Consider the following 26,774-nt stretch of genomic DNA (forward strand, 5'->3'; position numbering starts at 1 on the left):
TTTTATAAATAATTTTATTGTTAAACATATTTAAACTGGTACTAAAACGTACTATGTCCTACTGCATTTAAAACTAGAAGAGTTCCTTTTAACTGATATAACCTGCCTTGTTGGATTTGGAATGCCGAAGTTGTGCCTTTTTTCAAAAATCGCTATTTACTTTCAATTTATAATACCTTTATTTCTTATCTTGAAGTGCTTGAATGAATAAATATAAAGAGATGTTAAGCACCGACCGAGACGGCAGTAAACAAAACGAATTATGGAATTGGTGTGGACTAGGGTATAATAGTCAATAGTCGATCAGTCTCCAACACAAAACGGGCTCTCTGTGTGTGTGTTCTCTTCCCTATCTTATCTAGCGTCTGCATCCTCGGCCATATCTACAGCTGTTCGCTTGGCACACTCACTAACTTCGGTCTACAATTGGTTAGCTGTCTTACGAGTACGTACGGTATAACTAAAATTAGGCCTTAACTAAATTGATAACAATAGTGTGTATGTGTGTCTGCTGGCACATCTTCCCGCCTAGTTGGGCAGCAGCTCGGCCAGCTGGTTTCGCAGACTGGGCGGCAGTGTGTCGGGGAACTTGATGTCGAAGGACACGATCAGGTCGCCGCGCCTCGAAGGCTCCTTGGGCACGGGCAGGCCGCGTCCACTGATTCTTCTGGTGGTGGTGGGCTTGATGATCTCGCTGTTGGTGTTAACCGGAATCCGATCGCCCTGCAGCGTGGGCACACTAACTGGTGCTCCGCACAAGGCCTGCTTCAGACTGACCTGGGCTGTGTACTTCAGATCGATGCCCTCGCGCTTGAACTGCGCATGCGGCTTGTCGCGTATTATGAAGATGATGTCAGCCGGTATCTTGTTGGGCGCCGCATCGCCCTCCTTGGGGAAAGTGATCTTGGTACCGGCCTTCCAGCCGGGCTTCACGGTGATGCTTAGCACCTTCTCCTCCTTGTGCGGACCGGCATTGCCCATGGCCATGCGTGAGATCTTCATCTTCTTGGTGCAGCCCCTGTCTACTTCCTCCAGTGTTACATACAGATCATGCTCGATGGGCGGATCCTGCTGCTGCTGGCGCTTGCGACTCGGAGCCTGGGCGTTGAAGGACTGCGAACGGAAGGCACCGGCCATGGGATTGGCCGCAGAGAAGCCGCCTCCGAACACATCCTCGCCGCCGATGTTCATGAAGATCTCGTTGGTGTTGCCGCCTTGGCATTGGCCAAACATGTTATCGCCGCCGCCAAAGAAGATGCCGAAAGGATCCGAGGAGCCAAAGAACTGGGCAAAGGTGGCCCTCGGATCGCCGTGGAACTGGTAGCTGTAAGCTCCCGGCTGGCTATTGCCATCTGGTCCGGGCATGCCGCCCTTCAGGCCATCCTCACCGTACTTGTCGAAAATATCCCGCTTCTTCTTGTCCGAGAGAACCTCATAGGCCTCAGCAATCTCCTTGAAGCGCTCCTCCGCCTGCGGGCTCTTGTTCTTGTCGGGATGGTACTTTAGGGCTAGCTTGCGATAGGCCTTCTTGATCTCATCATCGGTGGCCTTGCGGTCGATGCCCAGAATCTTGTAGAAGTCCTTGGCCATTTTAGTTTGGGTTTTCACAGCTGAAACAACAGAGAGAGAACGTTTTTAGATTAGAACGAACACTGATTGCCGGGATGTGCCGATTGCTTTGCTTTCGGTGGAAATTGCTAGAAGCACAAGTTGTGCAACTGCCGTGTTGTCATGCGAGTGACGTAGTCCGCGGGTTCCGAGTGCTCCCGAGTGCGGAGCTGATCAGATCGATGCTCCCTGCCCACACAGAGCGGCCCACATGTATTTACAATGTTCCCCTGACAATATGCTAATTCTAACTCACCTCAAAATCTATAAAAATCCGCTTTACAATCCAAAAATGCAAGATGCAATGGCAAAGTGCAATTGCTGATAGTTTTCACAGTTCACTGTTTAAAAATTCACGGGGCAATGTTCTTGAAATATTTATGACGTTTTATTCGCAATTGATTCAATTGTTCTTTTCGTTTTCTTTATCCACTCAATGTGGCTTGCGCACTGAAAAACACCCTCTTTTTCGTTCTCTATTTTGTTTGATAATGAGCGCCAGCCAGCAGTGCAGTACTTTTTATAGACTCTTTCTGTCTGCGTCGAAATTTCTCGATGTTTCTAGTCTTTTAGGGTTGCATCTGGAATGCCGATTATCGATAGGTCTTGAGTGTTGGAGACTCACGCCAGTTCTAACGATTTATAGCTATTTTTAGCGGAAAAATATATCTACTATACAAATTTTAAAATAAATGGTGATATATTTTGTATAGTGTTTTCAAGTTGTCCTTTTTTGTTGGTTGTAAAACCGGCTACTCGGTTTTATATTAATACCTTCTTATTTATTAAAATAAACATTAAGTAACAATTTTTTTATAGTTAGGGAATATAAAAAATCATTTTTAGAAAAACACTTAGATATTCTACGTTCAAAATTAAAAAAATAAAACCATAATAATTTTTTTTTTTTTGATTTTAATATTGTTTAGCTTATACATATTTGTCTTGAATTTAATTAAGGTGGTTCCCAAAACAAAAAAGCAGCACTGATACAAGCCAATAAATGCTAAGTGTTACCAGTGTGACCTTAAAACTGTGCCCCCAAAAAGCACATCTGGAGGTTTGCCATTTTGCCAGTGGCGACGGACAGTCACACTGGAACGAGTAACTCTGGCAAAACAGCCGCAGCCGAACAACAAAAAACATTTGTAAAAATGAACCGTCGAGCCTCGTATTAACCGGATTCAAAGTGCACCGAGAGGAAGCCAGCACGCATGAGCAGAGCAGCAGGATCGGGATCAGAGAAGCAGGATCATTGTGCAAAAAACAGCCGCATTTACCCCTCAACACCCACACACACAAACAAAACCGTATACCGCAGTATTTTCACACACTTGAGGTGAGTGAGATGGAGGTACACACATACACACACACACAGATAGAGAGAGAAGAAAACAAGGCGCCCCTCGAAATTTGCGACATATGGACGCGACTCGCTAAGGACTAATTTCCAGCCCGAAGGACACCCATTTGGGGCCACTTTTTGGGGCCGACCCAAGCCAACATATGCGTGTCACGTTCCACAGCAAAGCCTTGACCGATCGCCCCGCCCACCGACCACCGCCCACTGGGGTGTTGCGCAAACGAAGGCAGCCTTTGACCCTTAACCCCTTTCCCAAATTGAAATACAAATCCTTCGGCATGGCGCCAGTGGCCAGGATGTCGATGTCTCATTGCAGCAATTGCAACGGCGGCAGCAGCCTCATAAAAATAGTCATTCATTCCCGCAAATAGAGAGCTGGCTGCTAGCCGAAAGAGAGCAGCGCCACCGACATTAATAGCACTTTCGCTATAAACCCAAACATCGCCTATATTCATTGAGTAATCTGACTGGGTTCTCGGGCCTTTAAGTTCCCCCAGAGAACTACCCACCCACTGCTTTGTTCGGCGATAACCCTTATCAGTTGTAGTCCCTGAGTGGTCATTGCAATTTGAAAAAGGGTGTTGCATATAAGTTGATTATTGGTCTCTGGATATTGTGAGAATCAATTATTGCTATCGCAGTTGCTAAAGCCCAACTATAGAATGTTTTTCCAACCGAAAGTCCATATAAGCCCAATATTTTCAAAATAATTCTTGAATCTAATTGTAGTTTAAACTAAGTACTTAGCAAAGTTCTTTTAAAAACAACAAAGGTTTTCCCATTAGGCTTAGTTTTCTTATAGCAATCAATAAAAACAGAGTAAGTGGCCTTAAATGAAATTTAAAGAATTACTTACATTCGAAATGTTCTTATCTTACTAAGCCCAAATCAATTATAGATCTGATTTTATTATTAGAAAACAAATTTAAAATGGATTGTGGCTCCAAAAGTCGGCGTCAACATAAAGTGCATCCCCTATAAAGAACTAAAAAGTACCGCACTCAGCTAGGCGGCTATTCGCGAACGACCGGGCGCCAAATCGGGTGGGATATCTTCGGAATCGGAATCTCAATCGGCCAGTACACGCGTGAACTATGTCGTGCGCTGACGGCGCGGTCTTCTAGTTCGGAAAGATTTCAGCACACTCGGATCAGACGGTAAAACATGCCAGAAATCGTTGCATATAGAGCTCGGGCATATACACACTTATTCACACCACATTGGAAGCTCCAACTGAAGAACTGAAGTTGTACGAGGTCTAAGAATAGCAATCGTTTCGTAATGGAGATTTTGGTTCTCGAAAGTGCATTATATGACCAGAAATCCTGCGATTTCCGGCAGACAGCAGTCATATCTCAGTCATCTCGTGGTTTTGTAGGCCACATAGATTTCGCAGTACCGAAATAGTTCAAAAATAGCACAAATATATGCGAGAATGAGCACTCTCCCCTCTGGTCTGCCAGATTGTCTATATGGCATAGATAACTCGCGATATCGGTTTCTGTAATACCCAACCAACACAAACATTGGTCGAAAGATCATCGCCGTCATGTAAATATTGAGTGGGGGCAATAGTGTTGAAAATGCCACACTATTCTGATGAACAGACATTCATCTATGAGTCTGTGTGCTTCTCTGAAAACGTTCGCGTTTACAAATAGCCAGATATACGCGTATTTGAAACGCTCCCAAAGCTGTCTTATATCTGCCTCCTCTCGCCCCTTTATCTTGAATTTTGTGTGCTTTTTCCGAACGCTCCGATGTGTCGTTGTCGCTGTCGCCGCCTGTTTTTATTTTTAGCAGCACGGATTTCTTATTTTGATTTCTGCTGGCCGACGTGTATTAGCATTTTTGGATCCCCATCTCGCTTGCTCCCTTGCCGGACTATACGGGTTGTGTTTGGACCATCCAACATGTGTTTGAACGGCAACTGCAGCGCATTCACATCACGTCGTGGTGCATCCTCCATCGGGAGTCCCAAAATATCTTGGCTGGCTGTGTGTTTTTGTGGATATGTCATTGCAGCGAATTGGAAAAACATAGCAAATACTCGAGCCAATTGCTTGTGACACTCAATTAGATGCCGAGCAACTTACGTCTCTTAAAATTAAAAGCAAAAAAATTAATTATAGATCCAATTGACAGGCATTTCTGAAGATTATAAATATCCTTGGTTTACAGTCGATAATGCATTAATGAAGTGCAAAGCATTATAAATTAATATTTATAAAAATAGACAAATGCAACGTTTTCAGTATTGACTGAAAGTCAGAGAATATAACTAAGATGCCTGCTTTAATGGAACCATCTTACAATTATCCCCTGACCTATAGAATAAATTTAGAAAATGTCTGGAATAGATTAGTCGCTATCGCTTAATGATACCTATAATATCTATAAGTTTCCAACTTAAATCCACCATATGTTTTCCTTAAATCTGTCAAGCTCTACAAATATTTCTAATATAATTTTCAGTCTTTCGCCTATGCTCCAATCGGTAATATTTTGTGCATGTGGGTATGTGTGCCGCCCACTTGCAATTTGCGCACTGCCGGAATATGGAGGCGCCAGATATTCGGTTAGCACTTCCGTTACAATGTCGAGCAGCGACCCACAAAGAATCCCAACCAACATGGAGCGATACTTGCACTGAAATTTATGCGTTCAGTACGCCCGATGATAATGACGTTGGTAGCCAAATGGAGGCAAATAATAATTCCCATAGCATCCTCCGGGGCCAACTGCTGGTCGGTTGTTTACGAAATTCCACTGCGCGTTAGTCACGACGTCGATTTTCGGGGGGCAGTCGATGCTCGATTGGGTGTACGTGCTATATCTGTATATATATATACACGGCAAACGGCGCTGGCCCGTACAAATAAGGCGCGAAAAGCGAGCCCGGAGCATGTCAATAGCCGTGAATAGGGAGGCGGGACGGATTTTGCTTGCTTTCTGCCGCTTTATTCGCGAATGAGGTCGAAAACAAGAAGATTTCGAAGTAATTTGGTGCTGGCCAGCTCTTCCTTGTTTACTACGGTCCTTAGCTGTCCAAAAGAAGCTTCGTCATGAAGCTGGTCATGCCACTTGGCCACGCCGGAGATGTCAAAGGTGTCATTTTGTTACCCTTATTTTAAAAAAAGAAAAACCAATACAAAATTCATGAGTAAAGCTCAACGTTTCACTTTCACTCTATCCGTAGGATTATCCCCACCATCACTCCGCAGACAGGACATGACGGACAAGGATAGCGAGCAGTGCACCGTGTCGGTCTTCGACCAGACTCCCGGCTCGGAGCAAAAGAAAATCAATGTTGTGGTTCGCTCCCACTTCACGGTGAAGCGCGTGATCGACCTGATTGGCACACAGTTTCCCTACGGGAAATTTGAGCTTCTGCTGCAACCACACGAAAACAAGGATCTGGTAAGGACTATCCCGGATTTAACTCTTAGAGCAGACCCTTTCACGAACTTCAACTTTTTTAGGTTAACCTGAATGCCCTTGAATCCAAGCTGCTGTACGATGTGGATGGTTTTGAGCGCCAGCTAAAGAACCACTTGGTTCTGCTGCCCTCCGGCAGCTGGGATGGCGACGTGGCCAAACGCTTCGAGTTGCCCATCAAAAAGGTGGTGGTCAAGAAGGTCGTGAAGTCGGACGAGGCGAAGGCCAAGAGCCCAGCCACTGGCGAGAAGAAGAAGCGTGTGGTTGGCGAGAAGACAAAGAAGAAGCCAGCCTTGGGCTCGGCCTCGCCAAACAAGACAAAAACCACGGTCGAGGACCCTGCGGCCAGCGCCAAACTAAGCGCTGATTCCGATTCAAGTCCAGAAAAGAGTTCCAAGACCAAGGCAACTAAAGAGAATAGTCCCAAGGCCGTTTCAGAGGAAGCTCCCAAGGCCAGCCCAGAAGAAAGTCCCGAGGTATCTGCAGAGGCTGAGCAGAGCTCCAAAATCTCGTCTCCAGCGAGTCCCATTGCAAAGAAGGCGGCGAAAGTCACGACAACGGAGACCAGTTCCGAGTTACCGAGTCCCATCAAACCATCATCACCAATAAAAGAACTGGACTGCGAACCTCTAGACTCGCTGAGCAAACAACAACTCTCCGAGCAACTGCAGCTCTACCCACAAGCTAGAAACCTCATTTCGCCGGTGGATCTATTCATCTCGGATGCCGAGCAACTGTCTGACGACGACCTGGCCCTGGGCGCATCTGCTAGTCCAACTAATATGGGACCAGGCTACGATTTTGGAGCCCCGGCTGGTGACTTGGACGTGGAGGGTATATCCGGTGAGGTGGATCTATCTACAATGGGGCCAGACGATGGAACGGATCCGGCTCTCTCTAATTTCTATCGCCGCAAGTATGGTGGAGATGAGTTGCCAGCATGGCAGAGAGTCAACACCACGACAGCGGACTTTGTGGCCTCGGTCACGACGGAAGCTGAGGCCGAGGCTGAAGCTGAGGCAGAGACGACACGGCAGAAGAACGGTGGAGCCAGGGGCTATGTGGGATTGGTTAACCAGGCCATGACCTGCTACCTGAACAGTTTGCTCCAGGCGCTGTTTATGACGCCCGAGTTTAGAAATGCTCTGTACCGCTGGGAGTTCGACAACGACAACGAGGCCAAGAACATACCCTACCAGCTGCAGAAGCTGTTCCTTAACTTGCAGACGTCGCCCAAGGCGGCGGTGGAGACCACGGACCTGACCCGCAGCTTCGGCTGGGACTCGACGGAGGCCTGGCAGCAGCACGACATCCAGGAACTTTGCCGCGTCATGTTCGACGCCCTGGAGCACAAGTTCAAGAACACCAAGCAGGCCAATCTCATCTCCAATCTGTACGAGGGCAAGATGAACGATTACGTCAAGTGTCTGGAGTGCAATACGGAGAAGACGCGCGAGGACACCTTCCTAGACATCCCGCTCCCGGTTCGACCTTTTGGCAGCAGCTCCGCATACGGCAGCATCGAGGAGGCTCTGCGCGCCTTCGTCCAGCCAGAGACGCTCGATGGCAACAACCAGTATCTGTGCGAGAAGTGCAAGAAGAAGTGCGACGCGCACAAGGGACTACACTTTAAGTCCTTCCCCTACATCCTCACGCTGCATCTGAAGCGCTTCGATTTCGACTACCAGACAATGCATCGCATCAAGTTAAACGACAGGTGAGACACAGTGGTAATTGATTTAATAAAAAACCAATAGGGGGAATCTGATTGCTAACATGTGTATAGTAACATACACCTAGTTTAACTGAGTTGTTGTGTTTGCAATGTGCATATGTTAAACAAGATAAATTGATTAGAGTCTTCATATGTCATATATCAATATTTCCTCCCGTTCTAAGATCAAAACACGTTTACATTTTTCCGAAAATTGACGATGATAGTCAAGCATCTTAATTCTTTTATTATTCTGCCTTTCAGAGTGACCTTTCCTCAGACCCTTAACCTGAACACGTTCATCAACCGGAGCGGCAACAGCGGTGAAGCCAACTCTCAGATGAACGGCACCGTGGACGATTGCAGCACGGCGGACAGTGGTTCGGCCATGGAGGACGATAACCTGAGCAGCGGTGTGGTGACCACAGCGAGCTCAAGCCAGCATGAGAACGACCTGAACGACGAGGACGAGGGCATCGACATGAGCAGCAGCACCAGCAAGAGCGCCAAGCAAGGATCGGGTCCGTACTTGTACGAGTTGTTTGCTATCATGATTCACTCGGGCAGCGCTTCCGGTGGCCACTACTACGCCTACATTAAGGACTTCGACAACAACGAGTGGTTCTGCTTCAACGATCAGAATGTTTCCACTGTAGGTTTTGCTTTACTTTTCAATGATATTCGAAAACTGATGGACTTTCTATCTGCAGATTACCCAGGAGGACATCCAGCGCTCGTTTGGCGGACCGAACGGCAGCTACTACTCCAGTGCCTACACCTCCAGCACCAACGCCTACATGTTGATGTACCGGCAGGTGGACGCTAAGCGGAACGAACAGGTCGCCAAGGTGGCCGACTTTCCGGAGCACATCAAAACGCTGCTGCCCAAGTTGCATTCGGAGGAGGAGACTCGCGTGACTCGCCTGGGCAGGCACATCACTGTTACAGACTTGGCTCTGCCGGATTTGTACAAGCCACGCGTCTACTTCTACAATCCCTCACTGAAGAAGATGAAGATCACAAGGGTGTACGTGTCGCAGAGTTTCAACATCAACTTGGTACTGATGTCCGCCTACGAGATGCTGAATGTGGAACAATTTGCGCCGCTTTCGCGCTGTCGCCTGGTGGCCTACAACTCTGCAATGGATACGATTATCCAGTCCCTGGAGAGCTGCACAGATCCGGGCCTGACTGAACTGCGCGCCGCACAGAACTACAGTCTGGACTTTTTGCTTGAGTATCGGGCCGAGGACCAGGAGTTCGAGCCCTACGCCCCGGACGGCATTACGTGGTATGTGTTTATGGTAGATCTATCGAGCATGGCGATGGACGGTCCCTTCCTGGTTTACTCAGCAGCGCGGGAGCGAGAGGCCAGCGACGCTCTTCGCCGCTCCATCGGCCTCCGTTTGCACATTAGCGAGCAGCAGTTCCTTCTCGCCACGGTGCGCGGCACGGTGCCGAAGGCTTTCATGGCCTATGATCCCAATCCGACGCCCGAGGCGCTGCAGCACCTCCAGAACCTGGCCAACACCCAGTTCAAATCCATAACATACTTCTATTTGAACGTGCCCAATACGGATCCCGCCAGCCTTGAGATGCTGGGTGTGCCCAGTGTAGAGCCAGTCGAGGTAAGTTTTACAGATCCCAAGTGTTCTGGGTGACTGAGTCTAACTTTCTTGGGTATCTTTTTCCAGCCAGCCAGCGGTGGAGATGTGGTGGACGCCGCCATGATGAACGGCGTGGGATCCGGTCACGAGACGTCCAGCAATGACTGTGACTGGAGGCGCTACAAGCGAGATTTGCTGGAGCCAATGTCGCAACCCAGTCCCAGTCATGGCCACGAGTCCAACTCGGAGGACAGCAGTCTGAGTGACGGGGACCGCACTCTGGTGGAGACGGAAAACCTGGCAAACCGCGGTGGTGGCGACAGTCAGGTCAGCTCTACCAGCCATTCGCCACAACTGTCTAGCCCCGAGGACGAAGCAGCCTCCCACGATGCCATGATGCGGGTGCACGCCTACTGCAATGGCAACGGCAGCTATGCGGCGGCCGATGTGGTTGATCCCCTGCTCCTGCCCAGCAGCACCAACCACTTCTTCCACGCCACAAAGATCGAGTGCGTGGATGTGGTGGGCAGCAATTCCAGTTCGGGTCACCAATCCGACGAGGAGGCACAACTGCGTAGGCCCACGCGCGCCTACAAACTGCTGGTGGGCTCACACATGCGCATGGGCGCCTTCAAGCGCCACATCGAGGAGCTGATCCAAGTGCCCAGCGCCTACTTTAAGCTCCAGCGCAAGCACGACAATAACCTGTCCGGCAACCAGAACAACTCTCTGGTCCTGCTCACCGAGGGCGAGACTCTGACTGTGGAATTGGGCAAGAATCTGGAGCCGGACGAGTTTAAGGCCAAGATTCACTTTCTGCGGCTGGCGGACGTGGATAACGAAACCTCTAGGTTGCCCTGCGTCTGTGAGTGGGTGTACAATGCCAACACCACCGCAGAACAGGCCAAGAAGGATCTGGTGGCCAAGCTGCATCGCATTGACGCCAAGTATGCCACTCTCACTGTGGACAACTGCCGCATCTGGCTGAAGGGCGGTCGTATTCCGATCAAAATTCTGGCCAACGATGAGACGCTCTACTGCGACATGCGCTCAACCATCGCAGCGGAGGTGGGTTTGTCTTTGTTACGATCGGGATGACAGTCATAATTTTTCTTCGTGGCTTTGCAGTTCATTGTGCAGGAGTGCGAGGAGGGAGTCAATCCACAGCCCAAGGACGATTCACTGACCATATTTGTTAGGCGCTGGTGTCCGGCTAAAATGGAGTTTGGCAAATTCCAGGAAATTACTATGGACCGTAAGTATTTTAAAAATCCAAATTTAGGAATGATGAAGTTGGTTTCATTAAATTTAATAATGTTTTTAAACCTTCATTTTTTTGACAGAGGACAGCGAAATCAGACGTTCATTATCAGAGATCAGCGACATCACTATAGACAAACTTAGCTATATGAAGGTATGTACGATACCCTCTTCGGTAGATCTTGATCCAAACCTAAAACGCTTTCTTCGCAGGTGAACAGCAACTTCCCCTGCACAAGCATATCGGCGTTAAGCGTCAACGAGTCCAGCAGCTGGTACTCGGTGCCTGCCACCCTGGACAAGTATCCGCTGAACACCACACAGACGGGCAACATTTACCTGTACAGGTGAGTACTTAAGAGGGGGAGTGGAGATTACACGGAGCTGATACTGACAGAACTCACCAACAGAGATAGAAGCGTACCTGCGCGTGAGCTATCGCTGGATGAACGACGTCAAATGAACGTCAGGGAGAAGGCCCGCTTGGACCGGGTGGGTTGCGTGTCCACCACGCGGTACTCGCAACGCCGGGAACGCGCCCTAAAGATCTACCTGGACTCGCCGGAGAAGTCGAGCAACGTGACCGCCTCGGCACCGATGGATGTGCATGTCGATAATTAGTGTGGCCCCGTTTTGAACACAGTCCTCGACCCAAAAACTAAAAAAGAGTACACCAAACTATGTATGTAGCGAGGGCAGACAGACCATTAAATCTCAGATCCTGTTATAGTCCACGGCCACATATCCTTGTCGGCTGAAAATGCTGGTCGTGTTGTCTATACATTGCCAGCAGCAATTGCGTATTTTGTTCTGTTGTTTATTTTATTTGACGCAAAAGAAAGAAGTCGGCGGGATGGGCAGAGAGCATTGAATCGAACTGGACTGGACTAGACTAGATGGCACTGGATACGGGGTAGGCGGCTGGGGTGGCTGGCTCAGCACTAAGCGACGTTAACCTTAACGAAGTTATTCTTGCAACTTTCGTAACACCAGAGTTCAAAGATGAGACTGTAAAATTTAAACTAAACATGCAAGAAATCTAAATTACAAATTGTATAATGTGAATGTGAACATCAAAACTAAATTAAAAGTATAAAATAAACACAACTCTCAAGTGCATTTATTACAATCACAAGCGTCTCGAATTCGATTAGACCCTGTGGCTGGGGCCCGAGGAAGTGTGATAAATAAAAACTCACTTGGCATTTATCGGTTGTTTTATAGAAAATGTTAATTTTATTTAATACCTACTACGCAGCGTTAATAACGTTTCTCATGAATTATATTTTAAGATCAGTTTAGCGTTAAAATTGTTACAATTTGACGACAGTTCTTGCTTTGCTTTTTCGTTGCGATGATGTTTAACAAACCGATAAACGAAGGCAGCTTATAGTAAAGGAAATAAAGAGGTAAAGTTGGAGCGGTGCCACCGCCCTGCTGATGGATGGAGGATTTGTTGGGGAAATGGTTCTGCGTTGTTATTCGCTGCTGCTGGTGTGAACAGGAATCCTTAAATTGTTGCCAGGTTCTGTTCTCTTCTGTTGTCAAAAAGGCTTTAATACGCAACGAATTCGATAGTAAAAAAACTGTAGAGCGCGGCAGCGGTAGGCAGCGCAATTGTTCACATTGTGGTTTCCGTTGTTGGGTTGGTGGTGCGGATCTGAATCAGCTGGCTGGTCTATGCCTTGGTCTCAACGGCCGGCGCCGTTTCCACCTTTGTCGCCGCTCCAGCTGATGCTTTCTTGCCCTTACCCTTGCCCTTGACGGGACCCAAAGGCTGCGTCAGCAGGGTCTAAAATAAGGGTGTTCTTAATAAGTATCTGTCGTGACATCATATAGGAAAAATACACTTACCTTCAGCTCCTCCTGCGCAACGCTGTACTCGCTCACGTAGTTCTCCGCCTCGAATGGGATGCCGGTGACCAAATTGACGCCGTTGGGCATGAGCAGAACCGTATGCTTGAACTGCGCCACAACCTCGGCTGCAATTCGAGATAAAGCAATAGTTTGTTAACGTTTTGATATGAATTTTGGTTTTAAAAATTAATTAATAAGTTATTTAAATATGAAACCAGTAAGATAGTATAATTGATAGAAGCTTTAAACCTCGTTGCATAGATAAAGATAACGTAGTTAGTTAATTGCAATTGTGACATTGGCATGTTCAGACAGAGGCCACACTGGGGCAACTGCTGAAGACGCCAAGGCCTGGGCTTTGTTCTAGCAAAATGTCTGGCCGTACCTAGCACCCGAAGGTGTACCAAATCCGGAATTAAGTTTTGCCACCGAAATAAGAGAAAGAATGCTTGATATCACACTTACATGGCTTCTCATACAGCACTTGGAAGGGCTCAATCATCTTGTGCGAGACGCACTCGACGACTCCCATGCGAGCCTTGGTCTCCTCCTCGAAGCTGCGGATGTTGAATGGCATGTTTCCGTACTTGGTTTTCACCTCTGCCAGCAGGGCGCGGGAAGCCTTCAGCTTGAGCATGTAGTTCTCCTCAGACTTCTTGTAGATGGAGACCTTGGTGTCCTTCTCGCGTCCCTGCAACGAATACGAAAGCTAAGCAATTGTTTTTTGCCCCATCCATTGGGAATCCTCGCTTCTCTTTGGCGTTCTCAGATCTCATAATCTAGCTATCTTCGGACAACAGCTGGCTGGACTTTGGTGTCTTCGCGTGCCGAGCTTACAGACAAAAGCCCGCCGAGCATACGAGATGCTTACGCAACAAACCCCTCACTCCAGCCTAGTCAGCCTCAAGCGCGTGTTTTTAATCATTGAACAAAGAGGAGAAAAGATGGTGTCTTTTGCTGAATTACTAACCACTCCTTCGCCGGTGCTGACGATGACATCGATGGCATACACCTCGTACGTGTCAAAAGTGCACTTCTCATGCTCCTTGCGCTGCGCCTCGCTAGGATTCTGTATGATCGTCTTCTCACCGTCAATTTTGAACTGCTTCAGCTCGTGACTAAGCATGCCCTCAATGGGCTTGCACTTGTACGACTCGCTGATTTGTTGCACGGCATCGGTGAGGGAGTAGTTCTGTTAAAAAAAAAAACAAGGGTTTAAAACTTAATCTTTGAATTTAAGATCAGTATAATAAACTAGTGCATTTTAAGACAAATTACTGTTGATTGTTCTTATTTACAAATAAAAATAAATCAATTTAAAAAACCGCTACAGAGATAAAGAAAACCTTTCGACTTGGCAAAGGCAATTGAAAGATATGCCATTCCCAATCACCTAACTTAGCATTTAGTAGATAATGCACATATAGCAGAGAAATCATAAATCACTAATCGGAATTCTCGAAGCGATTGTGGACAACTTTAAAGACCGAACATTTCTGTAATATAAACTTGTTCAGTTCACGAAATCGACACTGCTATTCTCTGCAGGCGTTGAGCTGTACTGAGCCATGGTTTAAGCAGCAGCCAATCCGTTGCCTGCAGAATACAATTCCAGCTTACTCTGTAGATGTGGACAACTTTAAAGACCGAACATTTCTTTGCAATAAACTTGTTCAGTTCACGAAATTGACGCGTTTTTTTCCGCAGGCGTTGAGCTGAACTGTGCCAAGGTTCGAGCGCCAGTCAATCCGTTGCCTGCAGAAGATGTAACCATGTGGACAACTGGCATGAAACAACCAGACCTAAATATTAGACCACAGCATATACCAGCTGCCAGCTGATCCTCGCAAGTGTTGAGACGTTCAGTCGCGTGGAGAAATGCGCCAGACAATCCGTTTCTTGCGAGGACTTACTACGGATTATTTAGAACTTTTGGTGGACTTACAGTGGCGCCGGACTTTAGCAGACGCAGAGCAGCCTGGACAGCCCAGTAGGCAGCGAGGATGACATCGGCCTGGCGACCACTGATCTTCTCATTTGCTCCAGCACCAACCACTATTGTGTGAGCTGCCACGGCAATGAAACCATCAATGTGGGCGCCCAGGTCACTATGGAGCAGGAAAACAAAGAGATTAGGTTTGGGATAAGCCAGATAAGAGGCAAGACTTACATTTTAACCACATCGCCGGCCTTTAACGTGTAGTCGGCATCGTTTTTGGCTGGCGAGAAGTGGCAGACACAATTGTTGACGGACAGACAGGTGGGAAAGGCAATGCCCTTCTTCAGGTCCTTCTCCTTTTTGTATACCTGTCGAAATAAAGGGGTTTATGTATTACTTGGGTGGCTCCTTAGACTAGAAATCTCTGAACGGGTTAGGCTGTCCTCAGATCTCATAATCTGTGAATCCTTGGGACCGAAAGGCGAGCCCACAAGCCGGGCACGTGGGTATTTGAAATACCCGCGAGCGCCTGGCGACCACGGAGTGATCGCCATCCCACACAGCACAAGGCTCGCCTTTGGAATACCCTCAAAGGTGTGTTTCTTAATCATTGGACTGGGTATTTAGCGTCTGAAACCCGGGTGGTTTCCACTTACTTTGCCGGTCTCCTCGGTGAGCTGATTGTCACCCTGGGTGCAGATCTCCCGCACGGAGGCATCCACCACGCAGAGTCCAATTACCGCCTTGAGGGTTTCTAAAATTAAACAGACAGACGGGGTCCAGAAATAGGCGGACTTATCAACGCGTGGCGTAAAAGGGAAAGCGGCATTTTTATTGTGTAAGCGCCACGTAGCAGCGCCTTCTGGAATCAACGCTTTCCCCTCACGCACTTCGGGCAGCAATACTCACTGTTGACGATCTCGCCGGCCAACTTGTACTTGGTCACAACCAAATCCTCGGCGATGGTCTTCTCGGGCTCCTTTTCCACGTCTGCCATTGTGCACACTCTCGAATTTTAAAATGGCGACTTTAATGAAAATGCGACTGACTGAAACACCACGAGGTAAAGCTAGTGTGGCCAGGTAATGCCGAGGAATCGATAGTATCGAAGGTTCCAGTAGCGTGGCCAGTGGGCCTGCCTCTTAACAATTTTAAGCCATGACAACCCTAATAGTAGAGCGCGAGTTTTAAATTAATTTGGTAAAAACTCAAACTAAAACTTAAGCCTGTGGCTAGCAAAACGAAAAACTGCACACAAAAAATTACAAAACTAATTTCTTTGGTAATTACATGTATATTTCATAGTTTTTTGCACATTCGACAACGAACAAAATAATTCGACAATTTGAATTCAAGATAATTTAAATTCAATCCAAAAAATATTTTGATGTTTCTTAGTTTTCAACGAAAATGTGGTTGAATGTCTTAAAACTGGTTGTGCACAAAAAATTTCTACACCCTCCTAGTTTAATTATTTAATAAATTAAGGTCATAGATAATTTTATTTTAAGTTTATTATAATATTTGTATCTGGTCACACTGAAATTAGATGCCAGTCATCTTTTTGTTGTCGCTTCGGAAATTCGCATTTAAAACCAATAATATTTTATAATTATCGCCATGTCCGTGCGCGTGATCAACGATGAGTCCCACTTCCAGGCGGAGTTGGCACAGGCGGGCGTTCGCCTAGTAGTAGTAGACTTTACGGCCACCTGGTGCGGTCCCTGCCAGCGGATTGCCCCTATTTTCGAAATGTTCCCGAACAAGTACCCGAAAGCGATCTTCCTGAAGGTGGACGTGGACAAGTGCCAGGATACGGCCGCCGGCCAGGGCGTTTCGGCCATGCCCACATTCATCTTCTACAGGAACAGGACCAAAATCGACCGCATCCAGGGAGCGGACGTCAACGGCCTGGAGGCCAAGATCCAAGAGCACATCGGCACCAGTAGTGGTGAGGATGCCGGCGAGGACTATGGCCAGGGATTGGTAGGGTAACCCAGCTTTTCAGACCACCCAATACTTACTAAGCTTTGTTCATTCACCATACAGATGGAACTGAACACTTTCATCTCGAAGCAAGAATGCGAGTGTCTCAACGAAGCCGATGACCATAACTTAAAGCATGCCCTGGCCTCCGCCGGCGGCTACCTGCAGTCCGACTGCGACGAGCAGCTCATCCTCTCCATCACCTTCAATCAGGCCGTCAAGATCCACTCGTTGAAGTTCAAGGCGCCTTCGCAACTGGGTCCCAAGGATGTCAAGCTGTTCATCAACCAGCCGCGCACCATTGACTTTGACATGGCCGAGTCCATGACCAGCGTGCAGGATTTGAGGTGGGCTTTACCTTAACCAACTTCCTTTCCCTCGGCTTATTGTTTGAACCACTTTGCAGCCTGGCTGAAAAGGAGCTGGAGAACGGCGTTCCCGTCAATCTGCGCTACGTCAAGTTTCAGAACGTGCAGAACATCCAGATTTTCGTGAAGAACAACCAGTCGGGTGGCGACGTCACGCAGATCGACTACATCGGCTTCATTGGCTCCCCCATCATGACCACCAAGATGAATGACTTCAAGCGGGTCGCCGGCAAGAAGGGCGAGAGCCACTAGACTACCCACTAGGATTCCAATGAAAATTTCAGCGATTTCCCAATGACGTCCCCGAGCTTCTCTTTAACTTTCGACTTACAAATAAGCAATGTACAACAAATGCATAAAGAATCATACAAAAAAAAGGTTCAACAATGGTTATCTCAGGTAACTTGAATATCAATTAGTGTTAGAGACTGCTCTGGTGCGAGTCCAGTTCCTTGGTGAGCATTCGCCAGGCCCGCTCCGCCTGTTTCTGTGTGAAGTCGTGATCCCATTGTGAGCTGAAGATAACGTGAGACTTGGCCACTATCTCCGTGTTGGGCACCTGACTGGACAGCCGCTTCCTGGCCTCCTCCTCACTGAGGTTGTTGCGATTGACTATTCTACGAACAGCCTCTTCGGGCGTCACAATCATGGACCAAATCTCATGGCAATTGGACTCCCAGCCCGCACGCAACAGTATCGCAGCCTCCAGGACCACCACACGGGGCACTTCGGCCTGGGAACGAAGTGCATCTAGTCTTCTATTGACCTCAGCGATGAGTTCCGGCCAGACGATCCCATTGAGGGTCTGCAGCTGCTTGGGATCGGCAAATACCAAGGGCCCTAGTTTCGAACGATCTATCCGGCCGTCTGCGGCAACAATGCCCTTTCCAAAATGCTGCACAATCCGTTCGTAGCACACCTGACCCGGTTCATATACATCGTGGGCCACCTTGTCGCAGTCGATGACATGGGCGCCCATTCCGCCCAATCTCTCGGCCATCTTACTCTTGCCGGAGGCGATGCCACCTGTTAAACCTATGATATGGGGACGCGACGGGAGCTGTGGTCGCTGATCCGGTCTTCGCCAGCGAGTTCCCAGCAAATCAATCCGAGTGTTACTTGAGCTGACTTTCGTCTCGTGGATGCCGTCATGCACGTTGCTCTCCACAATATCGATAACGAAGATTTCCAGCTCCCGCAGCTGCTTGGCGGAGCGTATCTCATTGACCTTTTGACCACCTCTCAGGGTTTCCGCACTGACAACAATCATGTCCAGATCGGGATCCACTTGCGTGGGTCCGAAGGGATCGTCGATTGGCACTATCTCGTACTGGAGCGTGCTGTCTATGTCCATAAGGAAATGTCTTAGCCGGGCAATACGCTCCTTCACGGGCAGTATCAAGTCCGGCAAAGTCTTGCCTGCAGATAGCAAAGGCCATTTAGATAAGAATCTTTTCGACGAATCATCCATTTCTTACCCTTCGTCATGGCTGGGGTCGTCACGCCCACAACCAGACGTTTGCAGGTGCGGCAGTACCGCCTGGGTGAGGAATATCTTGTGGCCCAGGTGAATGCGATCAAAGGTTCCGCCAAGGACAACCGAGGGATACATCTTCGGAGCCTGCGAGGCGTCCTGTTGGTCTCTTAAATTGGAGATAGGTGAGTCTTCTAGGAAGATAGTGGGCTTGCTGATGTTGAGATCCGCCCGCAACTTGTCGCACAGTTCCGGATGATGTGCATCCGAAAATATCAAGTCCACTGGCTGAAGCAACTTCAAGGATCCACTGCTTCCTGGCCGGAGTGGCGAGACAAGTACCCGCAGGTCCAACTGGTTGCCCACATAACTGCTGCTGTTCGCATAGAGCTGAGAAATCAGACGACCCCAAACCGGAGGATCCGGTAGATTTGGTGACGTTGTGGACGTTGACCCCGCCACATTCAAGTGGATGTATAGGGAGTTCACGTACTTCTCGATGGCGCGCAGGGATTTTCCAAGTTGCTTGATGTTAGACACCACCAGTAATCCTGTTGAGGCCATGGTTTCTATTGATTGGTAATATTTTAATTCTAGCTCAGTTCAACAGTTGCATCAACATTATAACGCAGGGTTGTCGGATGCACTCAAAATTATCGATATCTACTGATAAGGGTTTAAGATACCGATGACATTAAAGATTTAAATTAGGAATTTTGTGTATGAATTCTGTTAACTATGCTTACTAAAAATGTACAACGTTTTTCTATGCTGAGAAAAAATGTTTGTTAAGAATACCTCAAATTTCAACAATTAATTTTTGAAAAAAAATGTATTTTGAAAAAATAACCTTTTTAAATAATTAAAAAGTAATCACGAATTTAACTATATATATAATATTTTTTATAAGAAACTTTTTTAAAACACTTGTTTTTTATCATTACAAAACTTAAAATATTTTTATTGAATATATTTATATGTATTTTATATAAAACGCACTACGACATTTTTCTACGCCGCATTACCTAGCGCGTCACTTGGCCATTCGCCCCGAGTTGGCATCCCCAATCACGAATATGGTGCGAAAAGAGAATCCGCAGTCGGAAGAAACACGAGGGAAGGAATCGTCATTATTTTCGAAAGCAGACTTTGCGTCTTAAAATGTGCCGCGTTTAATACTGAACCACATCGATTAGCAAATGCCTGGGCTCCAAACGTAATGTTCAGTTTGCCAACTAAACAAATCGCAGCACGGACTTAACGGAGCCAGAAAAAGATTGTGTCCGAGTGCGTTAGTGTGCGTGTGTCGGTGTCGCAGTCGGTGTGGGAATAAGAAGCAGAGTGAGAAAGAGAGGAGTGAGAAAGGGGAGAGAAGGTGGGCAGAGGAGGATCTTCTGCAGGATCTTCGATGCACATTAGCTAACTGGGCGAATGTCGTAGTGGTCCACTTGGTCCACCCCACCTACACAAAATTCCACCACAAATCCCCAGCAGAATGCCCATTTCGATGGCCGTGTGTGAAACGGCGAATGTCGTCAACGCAGCTCTGCGAGAGTCCCTTGGCGCGTCGTCCTCTTCGGCCGACCAGGCCAAAACCGGCGAGGATTCCGCCGGCAACCTACAAAACCACATCGTGGCCAATGCCAAGCGCATCCTAATGGCCAAAATTGAATACGAGGAGGTGCCCAACTTCCACGAATCGGTGCTGGAGAACCTCAAGTCCAAATACATTGTCATCAAGCCTGGAAATCCAGGCGCCATAAATGGTTTTGGTGGTAAAAACAACACAGGCAAAGTTGTGGGCGCAAATGGACATGGTGAGTAAAGCAAAAAAAAATTCAAAAGTTGCCTGCAAAAGTGGCTTTTCTTCGTCTCCGCCTTCGTTTGTCTTTCTTCTTTGTGTGGCAATTTGCGCAATCTTCCATGTGCTATACATATCTATGTATATATATATATGTGAGGTATATATACATATATCCTCCCGTTTGTTTTTGCCAAATCTTTTGGGGAATATCCCTCCACAAATCACGTGTGTTGTTTTTCCGCTAACGTTTTATTTTTTGTGCTCTGCCTGCATCTGCCGGCAGTGCAGTCGGCGTTGGCAGAGCAGCATACCTGTACTTTTTAGGCGCTGTGTGCATGTGTGTGTGTGATGGCGTACGTGTAAACAGAATGCAAAGGAATACGCGGAAAAAGCAAAACAAGTACAACGTTCCAAAGAGTAAGCTGGAAAGGCAACAACACAACTCCCAGTTTCTGATTCACAGAAGTTGTGGCGGAAAAAAACGTGCTGCCTATTCAGCGGCAATTAATAAAAGAAGGCAAAAGCACGAGGGCTCCCCTCGATAGTTCCGTCTCTTTTCCCCGCACACATGGCCAGCGCCAGCGGTACTTTTATTGACTTTGTTTTTTTTAAATGCGTTAAATGCGTCGCAATCTGCTTAGGTGTGATAAAAAAACGAGCGCAAACAAAGGCGATTGCAGGCGTGATTCACACGGAACAGGAAGCGGACACAAAGCCAAAAGAACAAACTCTTACAAGATGATTTTTTTTGGCCTGGTCAATGCCTTGAACACAGTTACAAAGGCAAAAAATAAAGGGGAGCAGAGAGTCTACAACAACCACTGTTAGGTCGCGCCAAAAATTCAGTTGGCAACACTGTGCTACCTCAACCCCCGCAAGTCAAAGCAGGACAACTATATGTTCGGAGCAGACGCACTGTCTGGTCTGGTAATCGCCATCCCTTTCACACGCTTGCTGTTATCAGCATAAATGCTCTTCTTCTGCCAGTCGTTATCTCGCTCACACGCTCGCTGTTATCAAAGTTATGGGTAGTGTTGGGTAACAACTAGGTTTTACTGCCTAGGTACGTACCTAAAACTCTTTTTAAATACTTTTTGACCAGCTTTGTTTGTTTTTTTTTTGTTGAACAAGACTAGCCGTCAGAAATATTGTTAAAATACTTGACTATTCCAACCGATTTTATATCAAATGTTACTTCACATAACAAAAAGAAGAAAAACAAAATTCTAAAATAACTCTAACATAAAAAATGTATAGCTTTATTATCCATTTTGTTTCTTCCTAGAATCTTTTTTACAAAAAAATCTATTTTTATTTCCAATAAAAAAAAGCTATGCTTGTGAATCTTAAATCGTTACTTTGGTACTTCGTTAAATGTTATTTACATTATCTAGGTACAACACACTTGAACCTTATCCAACACTGCGCATAGGTGATGGTGAACGTGTGTGCGAGTGTGTGTCAGCAGTTTCCACAGCGAGAACAGCTCGTGTTATTTTTATTTTAGTAGCACGGCACACAGGCAGGGAGCGAGTGAATATTTATTAAGAACCCTCTGGACGCTCGATGCATTATGACTGTGATAATGGTGGACGGGTTTGCCTTGTGGCTGCTCTACAAACTGCTCGTGTTGCCCTGCTTCCTCCTCCTATGGCACGTGCTTAAACTGGCTACCAACCTCTTTCCCTTTACAGACAATAACGGCGGCTGTCGCAAACAGTCGGAGCACCCCAACAATCAGTCACACCACAACAACCACAATCATGCAAATCCTACTAACAATCCCAATGAGCTGCCCAAACCGAAAAGGGTCCTGTATCCCCGGGAGAATATCCGCATTGGCTGGAAGCAGTCAGAGCGCAAATGGCAGGTGGGAACGGGCATGATCAACGTGGGCAACACTTGCTACCTCAACTCCACGCTTCAAGCGCTCCTACACATCCCCGCTCTAGCCAATTGGCTCGTTTCCGAGCAGGCTCACCTGGACAACTGCAATGTGGCTGAGTCCGGCGGCTGTTGCATCGTATGCGCTATGGCCAAAACCCTGCTGGCCACCCAGAGCAATCAATCGGCCGTCAGGCCTTTCCTCGTCTACTCGAAACTGAAGCAGATCTGCAAGCACATGGTCGTCGGTCGGCAGGAGGATGCGCACGAGTTCCTCCGCTTCCTGGTCGAGGCCATGGAACGAGCCTATCTGATGCGTTTCCGCAACTACAAAGAGCTGGACCAACTGGTGAAAGAGACGACGCCGCTGGGACAGATATTCGGGGGCTACTTGCGCAGTGAGGTGCGCTGTCTGAGCTGCAGCCACGTGTCCATCACGTTTCAGCACTTTCAAGATCTGTTGCTCGACATACGCAAGGCGGACTCGCTGGAGGACGCCTTTGATGGACACTTCTCGCGGGAACGGCTGGAGGATATGGGCTACAAGTGCGAGGGCTGCAAGAAGAAGGTGCGTTTGCTTGTTTTTTATTTTCTAGATCGCGTTTCTAAACGTGTTTCTTCAGGTTTCTGCCACAAAGCAATTTTCCTTGGAGCGAGCTCCCATTACGCTATGCATCCAGCTAAAGCGCTTTTCTATGATCGGCAACAAACTGACCAAGCAGATCTCCTTTAAGCCACGCATAGATCTGAGCAAATACGCTGCCCGTTCGCCTGCGGCTCAAGCGCAACCGCTTACCTACCGTCTGGTCTCGATGGTCACCCACTTGGGAGTGTCTCAGCACTGTGGCCATTACACTGCAATCGGATCCACAGAGTCGGGCAGCTACTACAACTTCGATGACAGCTATGTCCGGCCCATCGCCATGCAGAGTGTCTGCAACACAAATGCCTACATCATGTTTTACGAATTGGACCTCTCACAGGCTGTCAGTCCTGCGGCCGTCAGGCCTAATGGAGTGCGTCACACCAACGGTCACAGTACGCCAGTGCCGGCGACGACTGTGTCTTCGCCCTCGCCAACTCGTTTCATTGGTCCCCAGTTGCCGCCCGGCGGGATCAATGGCTATAGCAATGGCAGTGCCCAAAAGACCGCCATCCAGTTCAAGCAGCATCACCAGCAAAATCAGCAGAACGGTCTCCAACTGGGGACCGGAAAGTTTCAGGACTCTACGAAGCCTTTACTGGTTGGCGCACACGCTAAAGGCGAAGCTACTCCAGGTCCCACTGCAAATGGTAACAAAAGTTCCTCTACCAGCAGCAACAACCACAAATCAATGAACCAGCAACAATATCTGCCAATCTCCTCGGAGGATGAGGACAGCGACGATGAAATAAAGTCCAGGCCAACCACAGCCCAGCTGCCGAGCATGCCCAGGATGACGGAGGACCACACAGAGAAGCCAAAATCGCCGGTAAAGGTTCAAGCTAAGACTCCCGTAAAAACCCCGCTGAAGAGCTTAGTGCCCTACGAATCCGCTTCCGAGGAGGAGGAGGCGCCACTGCCCAATCCCCGCAAACGTTCAAGTGGGGAAAACTCAAGCGAGTCGGACCAGGAGTCTGTACCGGTTAATGGTCACAGCAAGACCAATGGCTCTCTAGCGAACGGGTCTGTCTCGTCATCGGTTCACGTTAACAACAGCAAACAAAAGACTGATGCCATAGACGAGATCTTTAAGAGCCTAAAAAAGTCAGCGGATAGTGAGGATGACGACGATGAGGAGGAGCCGAGCATCCAGCTGACCAATGGCTGGCACCCACAGAAGCAATCGCAGTCGTTAAGCAGAGCACCACCCTCGCCCAAGACGCCACCCTCGCCTGCAGTCATCAAATCGAAGACGGGTATCTGGAAAGTTACGCGAAACGATGCCGCTGATGCAGAAGACGATGACGATGATGAGGTCGAGGAGGCGCCGGCAACCAAAGTCCAGTCGCCGACCAAGACCCATCGCAACCCCTTCGCCAGTAGCAAACCCTCCACGGACTCACCCACAACGCCTGGCGCCAAGCGCCAAAAGTTGCTCAACGGTAGCGCGGTCAAGTCGAACCAGCAGCCAAGGGTGGGCAATGGTTACCAGAGCGAGGCCACCTCAAATGGAAGTACCATTAACGAGCTTCTGAAGCAATCGCATCGTGGATACGGCTCCTCGGTGCTCAGTTGGAACGGCAAGCCAGCGGAGCTTGAAAAGGAGGTGAGTTCGGGGAGCAGTCTTAAAAGTAGCGAATTGTGAAATCTTTCTTAAGGGGTTTTTTCAAATGCAAAGTTGCGGTTTAAATAAGATTAAATTCCCGTTAATTTTCAATTGTTAAATGTTTTATTTAAAGTTGAATTCTTATTCCGATCGCAACTGCTTGCATCTTAATTTTAAATTTCATTCTTTGACTGGTTTTTTGGCCTTACTTCTTTATTTTCCTTTTGATACATGTCGTTCGCTTAGTTGTTGCATGAAATGCGATTGGATTGCGTTGATTTACTAAACGAACTTGTTTGTAATTTGCATTTGTTTCCACATTATCCCCCATTCATTTAGCCTTTTGAGTTGGTTTGTGCGAAACGGATAGCTGGTCACGGCAGTGTGGATGGCAGCGATATCGTCGAGAGCTCGGCAGAAGTCGACATGGCCAGTGGGAGTGACAGTAACGTGGTCGTTTTTGCAGTAGCAGTATCAGACGCTGGCGCTGACGCACCCGATCCGGATCGTCTCGAGGACGGCCGGTAGGAGGCAGAAGCGGGGGCAAAGGCGAGAGACCCTTTCTGTTTCCCCACAAAGCACACACAATATACAAACAATACAATTACCCCGAATAGTCTGTGATTGCGTTGACGGTATCCGTTCGTTCCCAACCGGACGGATTCCGCAATGCGGCCCCCCCCATTCGCCACGCGTTAAGAGTGTATAGAGAGTTGCAAGAGTCCTTGCGTGAGGGAGTGACAGTGACTGCACCAGAGCCTAGGTAATTCACCGGATGTCTCCGCACCCGTGCAATGAAGCTTATGATTTGACTGCTGGCCGCGGCACGTTCTTTCTTTCTTTCCCCGCCTGAAACGCCATAAATTCAACCGTGCCGTTACCGTTTTGCCTGATAACCTGTCACCGTGAACAGTAAACCGTAAGCCACTCACCCATTTCGAATACAATATGCATCCCAGTGTTTTTTTCGTGAGCGTTCCAAACCTCATCTGCATAAGCTTCATTACCAAGCGCATGCCAGCCTTTCCATTCATAAGGTCCGAACTCCATTTTAATTGTTAAATATTCTGTTTTCTGCAGCTACTGGTGGACGCGCGTGAGCAGCGGCAGCGGGACCTGGATGACGATGAGGAGAACGAGATGGATCGTGGGCGGCAGCGCAAGGTGAAGTCTGGAGCGACAAAAGGCAACAACAGCAGCAATGCCAGCAACAGCACGCCCGGCTACAATCCATTTCAGGAATACGAGGGCCAAAAGCGCTGGAACAAGAACGGCGGCGGAGGTGGCTTTCCGCGCTTCTACAACCAGAACTTTCGCCAAAACTTCCAGCAGCGCAACAAGTTCAAGTTTAACCGCTTTGGCGGACCGGGCAGCGCCAAGTTCCAGCAGCAGCGAGCCCTGCAGCGTCACCTGGCCGCCGGCGGTGGCTTCAGCCGACGACAGCCAACGGCACAGCAGCAGCAGCAATCCTAACTGGATGCGGACAGACGAGGATCGAGAGGAGACGGAGACGTCGATGAGACTGCGGCGTGTGCATTTGTTATTGGATTTCGATTTCGCATGAGTTTTGTAAACGTTTTTTAACTGCTGATGAACATATTAGAAGTAGGAGTAGGCGTAGGACTGTAAGCTATAAGCTAGAGCGTAACTGTTGCCCCCAGATCATCCAGAACCTTACCTTAACCTAAGCCTATGATTAAGTAAGAAAAAAAAGGAATGCGAAAACCTGTTTGGCATTTTATATTTATTGTGTTTGGCAGCATTACGTTTGGATACATTGAAGCGGTAACCGTGCATCCGCTAGGAAGTAAGGTTACCGCTCTAATGGGTCACTCACAAGGTTACCGCTCTAATGTATCATTTTGAAAAAATGTTACTTCCCGCAAAAGCAAAACTTCTTAAACTTAACAGCTGCGCATTATGGAAATAAAGAAACCCAATATTTTAATAAGAGCCTAAACTAAAAAGCAAACAAGCAAAATTTGTACATAGAATGCAAGAATAGACCTAGACCCATGAAAATCGAGTGTAATTTTAACGGCGCCCCACATTTATTTATAGAGCATAACCAAACAGCGGCAAGTAGCAATATTGCCAATGTTAATAACCCAAAAAAAAAAAATAAATAAATAAAGCATGTTGGATGGATGTATATGTACTATGAATATGAACGAAAATTATATGCGAAAGCGAGAGAAACTCGACCAGCGTATTAGAAAAATT

At 47.7% G+C, this 26,774-nt stretch overlaps 6 protein-coding genes across 9 annotated transcripts; 3 read left to right on the forward strand and 3 right to left on the reverse strand.

Moving 5' to 3' along the window:
* LOC128258578 (dnaJ protein homolog 1) lies at positions 1-2,159 on the reverse strand. Its single transcript, XM_052990272.1, has 2 exons — positions 1,865-2,159; positions 1-1,610 (listed from the first exon to the last, which is right to left on the reverse strand). Exon 2 carries the CDS (start codon positions 1,588-1,590, stop codon positions 529-531), a length of 1,062 nt encoding a protein of 353 aa, XP_052846232.1. The 5' UTR covers positions 1,591-1,610; positions 1,865-2,159; the 3' UTR covers positions 1-528.
* A 527-nt stretch (positions 2,160-2,686) lies between these two features.
* Positions 2,687-12,097, forward strand: LOC128258089 (ubiquitin carboxyl-terminal hydrolase 47). Of its 3 annotated transcripts, none has more exons than XM_052989492.1 (10): positions 2,687-2,947; positions 6,171-6,391; positions 6,454-8,126; positions 8,388-8,775; positions 8,834-9,751; positions 9,818-10,798; positions 10,859-10,985; positions 11,074-11,144; positions 11,204-11,337; positions 11,401-12,097. In XM_052989492.1, exons 2-10 carry the CDS (start codon positions 6,203-6,205, stop codon positions 11,609-11,611), a joined length of 4,692 nt encoding a protein of 1,563 aa, XP_052845452.1. In that variant the 5' UTR covers positions 2,687-2,947; positions 6,171-6,202; the 3' UTR covers positions 11,612-12,097. The 3 variants fall into 3 exon arrangements, with proteins under 3 accessions (XP_052845452.1, XP_052845453.1, XP_052845454.1); XM_052989493.1 differs by lacking the exon at positions 2,687-2,947 and adding an exon at positions 4,009-4,128; XM_052989494.1 differs by lacking the exons at positions 2,687-2,947; positions 9,818-10,798; positions 10,859-10,985; ... (1 more) ...; positions 11,204-11,337; positions 11,401-12,097 and adding an exon at positions 6,055-6,079 and having other exon boundaries at positions 8,834-9,414; positions 9,480-9,692.
* A 98-nt stretch (positions 12,098-12,195) lies between these two features.
* LOC128258103 (proliferation-associated protein 2G4) lies at positions 12,196-15,872 on the reverse strand. The gene is made up of 8 exons (XM_052989519.1): positions 15,696-15,872; positions 15,443-15,540; positions 15,018-15,154; positions 14,793-14,955; positions 13,818-14,039; positions 13,313-13,538; positions 12,845-12,972; positions 12,196-12,782 (listed from the first exon to the last, which is right to left on the reverse strand). The coding sequence occupies exons 1-8, from the start codon at positions 15,781-15,783 to the stop codon at positions 12,669-12,671; spliced, it is 1,176 nt and encodes a 391-aa protein (XP_052845479.1). The 5' UTR covers positions 15,784-15,872; the 3' UTR covers positions 12,196-12,668.
* Positions 15,873-16,310: 438 nt separating this feature from the next.
* On the forward strand, positions 16,311-17,555 carry LOC128258106 (thioredoxin-like protein 1). Its single transcript, XM_052989522.1, has 3 exons — positions 16,311-16,772; positions 16,836-17,119; positions 17,179-17,555. The coding sequence occupies exons 1-3, from the start codon at positions 16,407-16,409 to the stop codon at positions 17,390-17,392; spliced, it is 864 nt and encodes a 287-aa protein (XP_052845482.1). The 5' UTR covers positions 16,311-16,406; the 3' UTR covers positions 17,393-17,555.
* Positions 17,428-19,227, reverse strand: LOC128258100 (bifunctional coenzyme A synthase). The gene is given in 3 exon segments (XM_052989515.1): positions 17,428-18,559; positions 18,619-18,670; positions 18,672-19,227. Coding segments are annotated over 3 exon segments (1,557 nt in total). The 5' UTR covers positions 19,179-19,227; the 3' UTR covers positions 17,428-17,561.
* A 429-nt stretch (positions 19,228-19,656) lies between these two features.
* LOC128258091 (ubiquitin carboxyl-terminal hydrolase 36) lies at positions 19,657-26,716 on the forward strand. 2 transcript variants are annotated; one of them, XM_052989497.1, is made up of 4 exons: positions 19,657-20,431; positions 22,113-22,870; positions 22,926-24,551; positions 24,891-25,314. In XM_052989497.1, exons 1-4 carry the CDS (start codon positions 20,110-20,112, stop codon positions 25,077-25,079), a joined length of 2,895 nt encoding a protein of 964 aa, XP_052845457.1. In that variant the 5' UTR covers positions 19,657-20,109; the 3' UTR covers positions 25,080-25,314. The 2 variants fall into 2 exon arrangements, with proteins under 2 accessions (XP_052845457.1, XP_052845456.1); XM_052989496.1 differs by lacking the exon at positions 24,891-25,314 and adding an exon at positions 25,632-26,716 and having other exon boundaries at positions 19,703-20,431.
* Positions 26,717-26,774: the final 58 nt, after the last annotated feature.

Source organism: Drosophila gunungcola (genome assembly GCF_025200985.1).
Source record: "Drosophila gunungcola strain Sukarami chromosome 3L unlocalized genomic scaffold, Dgunungcola_SK_2 000003F, whole genome shotgun sequence".
Lineage (NCBI taxonomy): Eukaryota > Metazoa > Arthropoda > Insecta > Diptera > Drosophilidae > Drosophila > Drosophila gunungcola.

Excerpts from the sequence above, each read along its gene's own strand:
- LOC128258578 (XM_052990272.1), bottom strand. The coding sequence starts at position 1,590 with ATGGCCAAGGACTTCTACAAGATTCTGGGCATCGACCGCAAGGCCACC.
- LOC128258089 (XM_052989492.1), top strand. The coding sequence starts at position 6,203 with ATGACGGACAAGGATAGCGAGCAGTGCACCGTGTCGGTCTTCGACCAG. Across the intron at positions 6,392-6,453 it reads CACACGAAAACAAGGATCTG|GTTAACCTGAATGCCCTTGA; the intron begins GTAAGGACTATC and ends CAACTTTTTTAG. Across the intron at positions 11,145-11,203 it reads ACAAACTTAGCTATATGAAG|GTGAACAGCAACTTCCCCTG; the intron begins GTATGTACGATA and ends CTTTCTTCGCAG.
- LOC128258103 (XM_052989519.1), bottom strand. The coding sequence starts at position 15,783 with ATGGCAGACGTGGAAAAGGAGCCCGAGAAGACCATCGCCGAGGATTTG. Across the intron at positions 14,040-14,792 it reads TGCTAAAGTCCGGCGCCACT|AACTACTCCCTCACCGATGC; the intron begins GTAAGTCCACCA and ends TTTTTTTAACAG. Across the intron at positions 12,783-12,844 it reads TTGCGCAGGAGGAGCTGAAG|ACCCTGCTGACGCAGCCTTT; the intron begins GTAAGTGTATTT and ends CCCTTATTTTAG.
- LOC128258106 (XM_052989522.1), top strand. The coding sequence starts at position 16,407 with ATGTCCGTGCGCGTGATCAACGATGAGTCCCACTTCCAGGCGGAGTTG. Across the intron at positions 16,773-16,835 it reads AGGACTATGGCCAGGGATTG|ATGGAACTGAACACTTTCAT; the intron begins GTAGGGTAACCC and ends TTCACCATACAG. Across the intron at positions 17,120-17,178 it reads ACCAGCGTGCAGGATTTGAG|CCTGGCTGAAAAGGAGCTGG; the intron begins GTGGGCTTTACC and ends ACCACTTTGCAG.
- LOC128258091 (XM_052989496.1), top strand. The coding sequence starts at position 20,110 with ATGCCCATTTCGATGGCCGTGTGTGAAACGGCGAATGTCGTCAACGCA. Across the intron at positions 20,432-22,112 it reads TGTGGGCGCAAATGGACATG|ACAATAACGGCGGCTGTCGC; the intron begins GTGAGTAAAGCA and ends TTCCCTTTACAG. Across the intron at positions 24,552-25,631 it reads CAGCGGAGCTTGAAAAGGAG|CTACTGGTGGACGCGCGTGA; the intron begins GTGAGTTCGGGG and ends TGTTTTCTGCAG.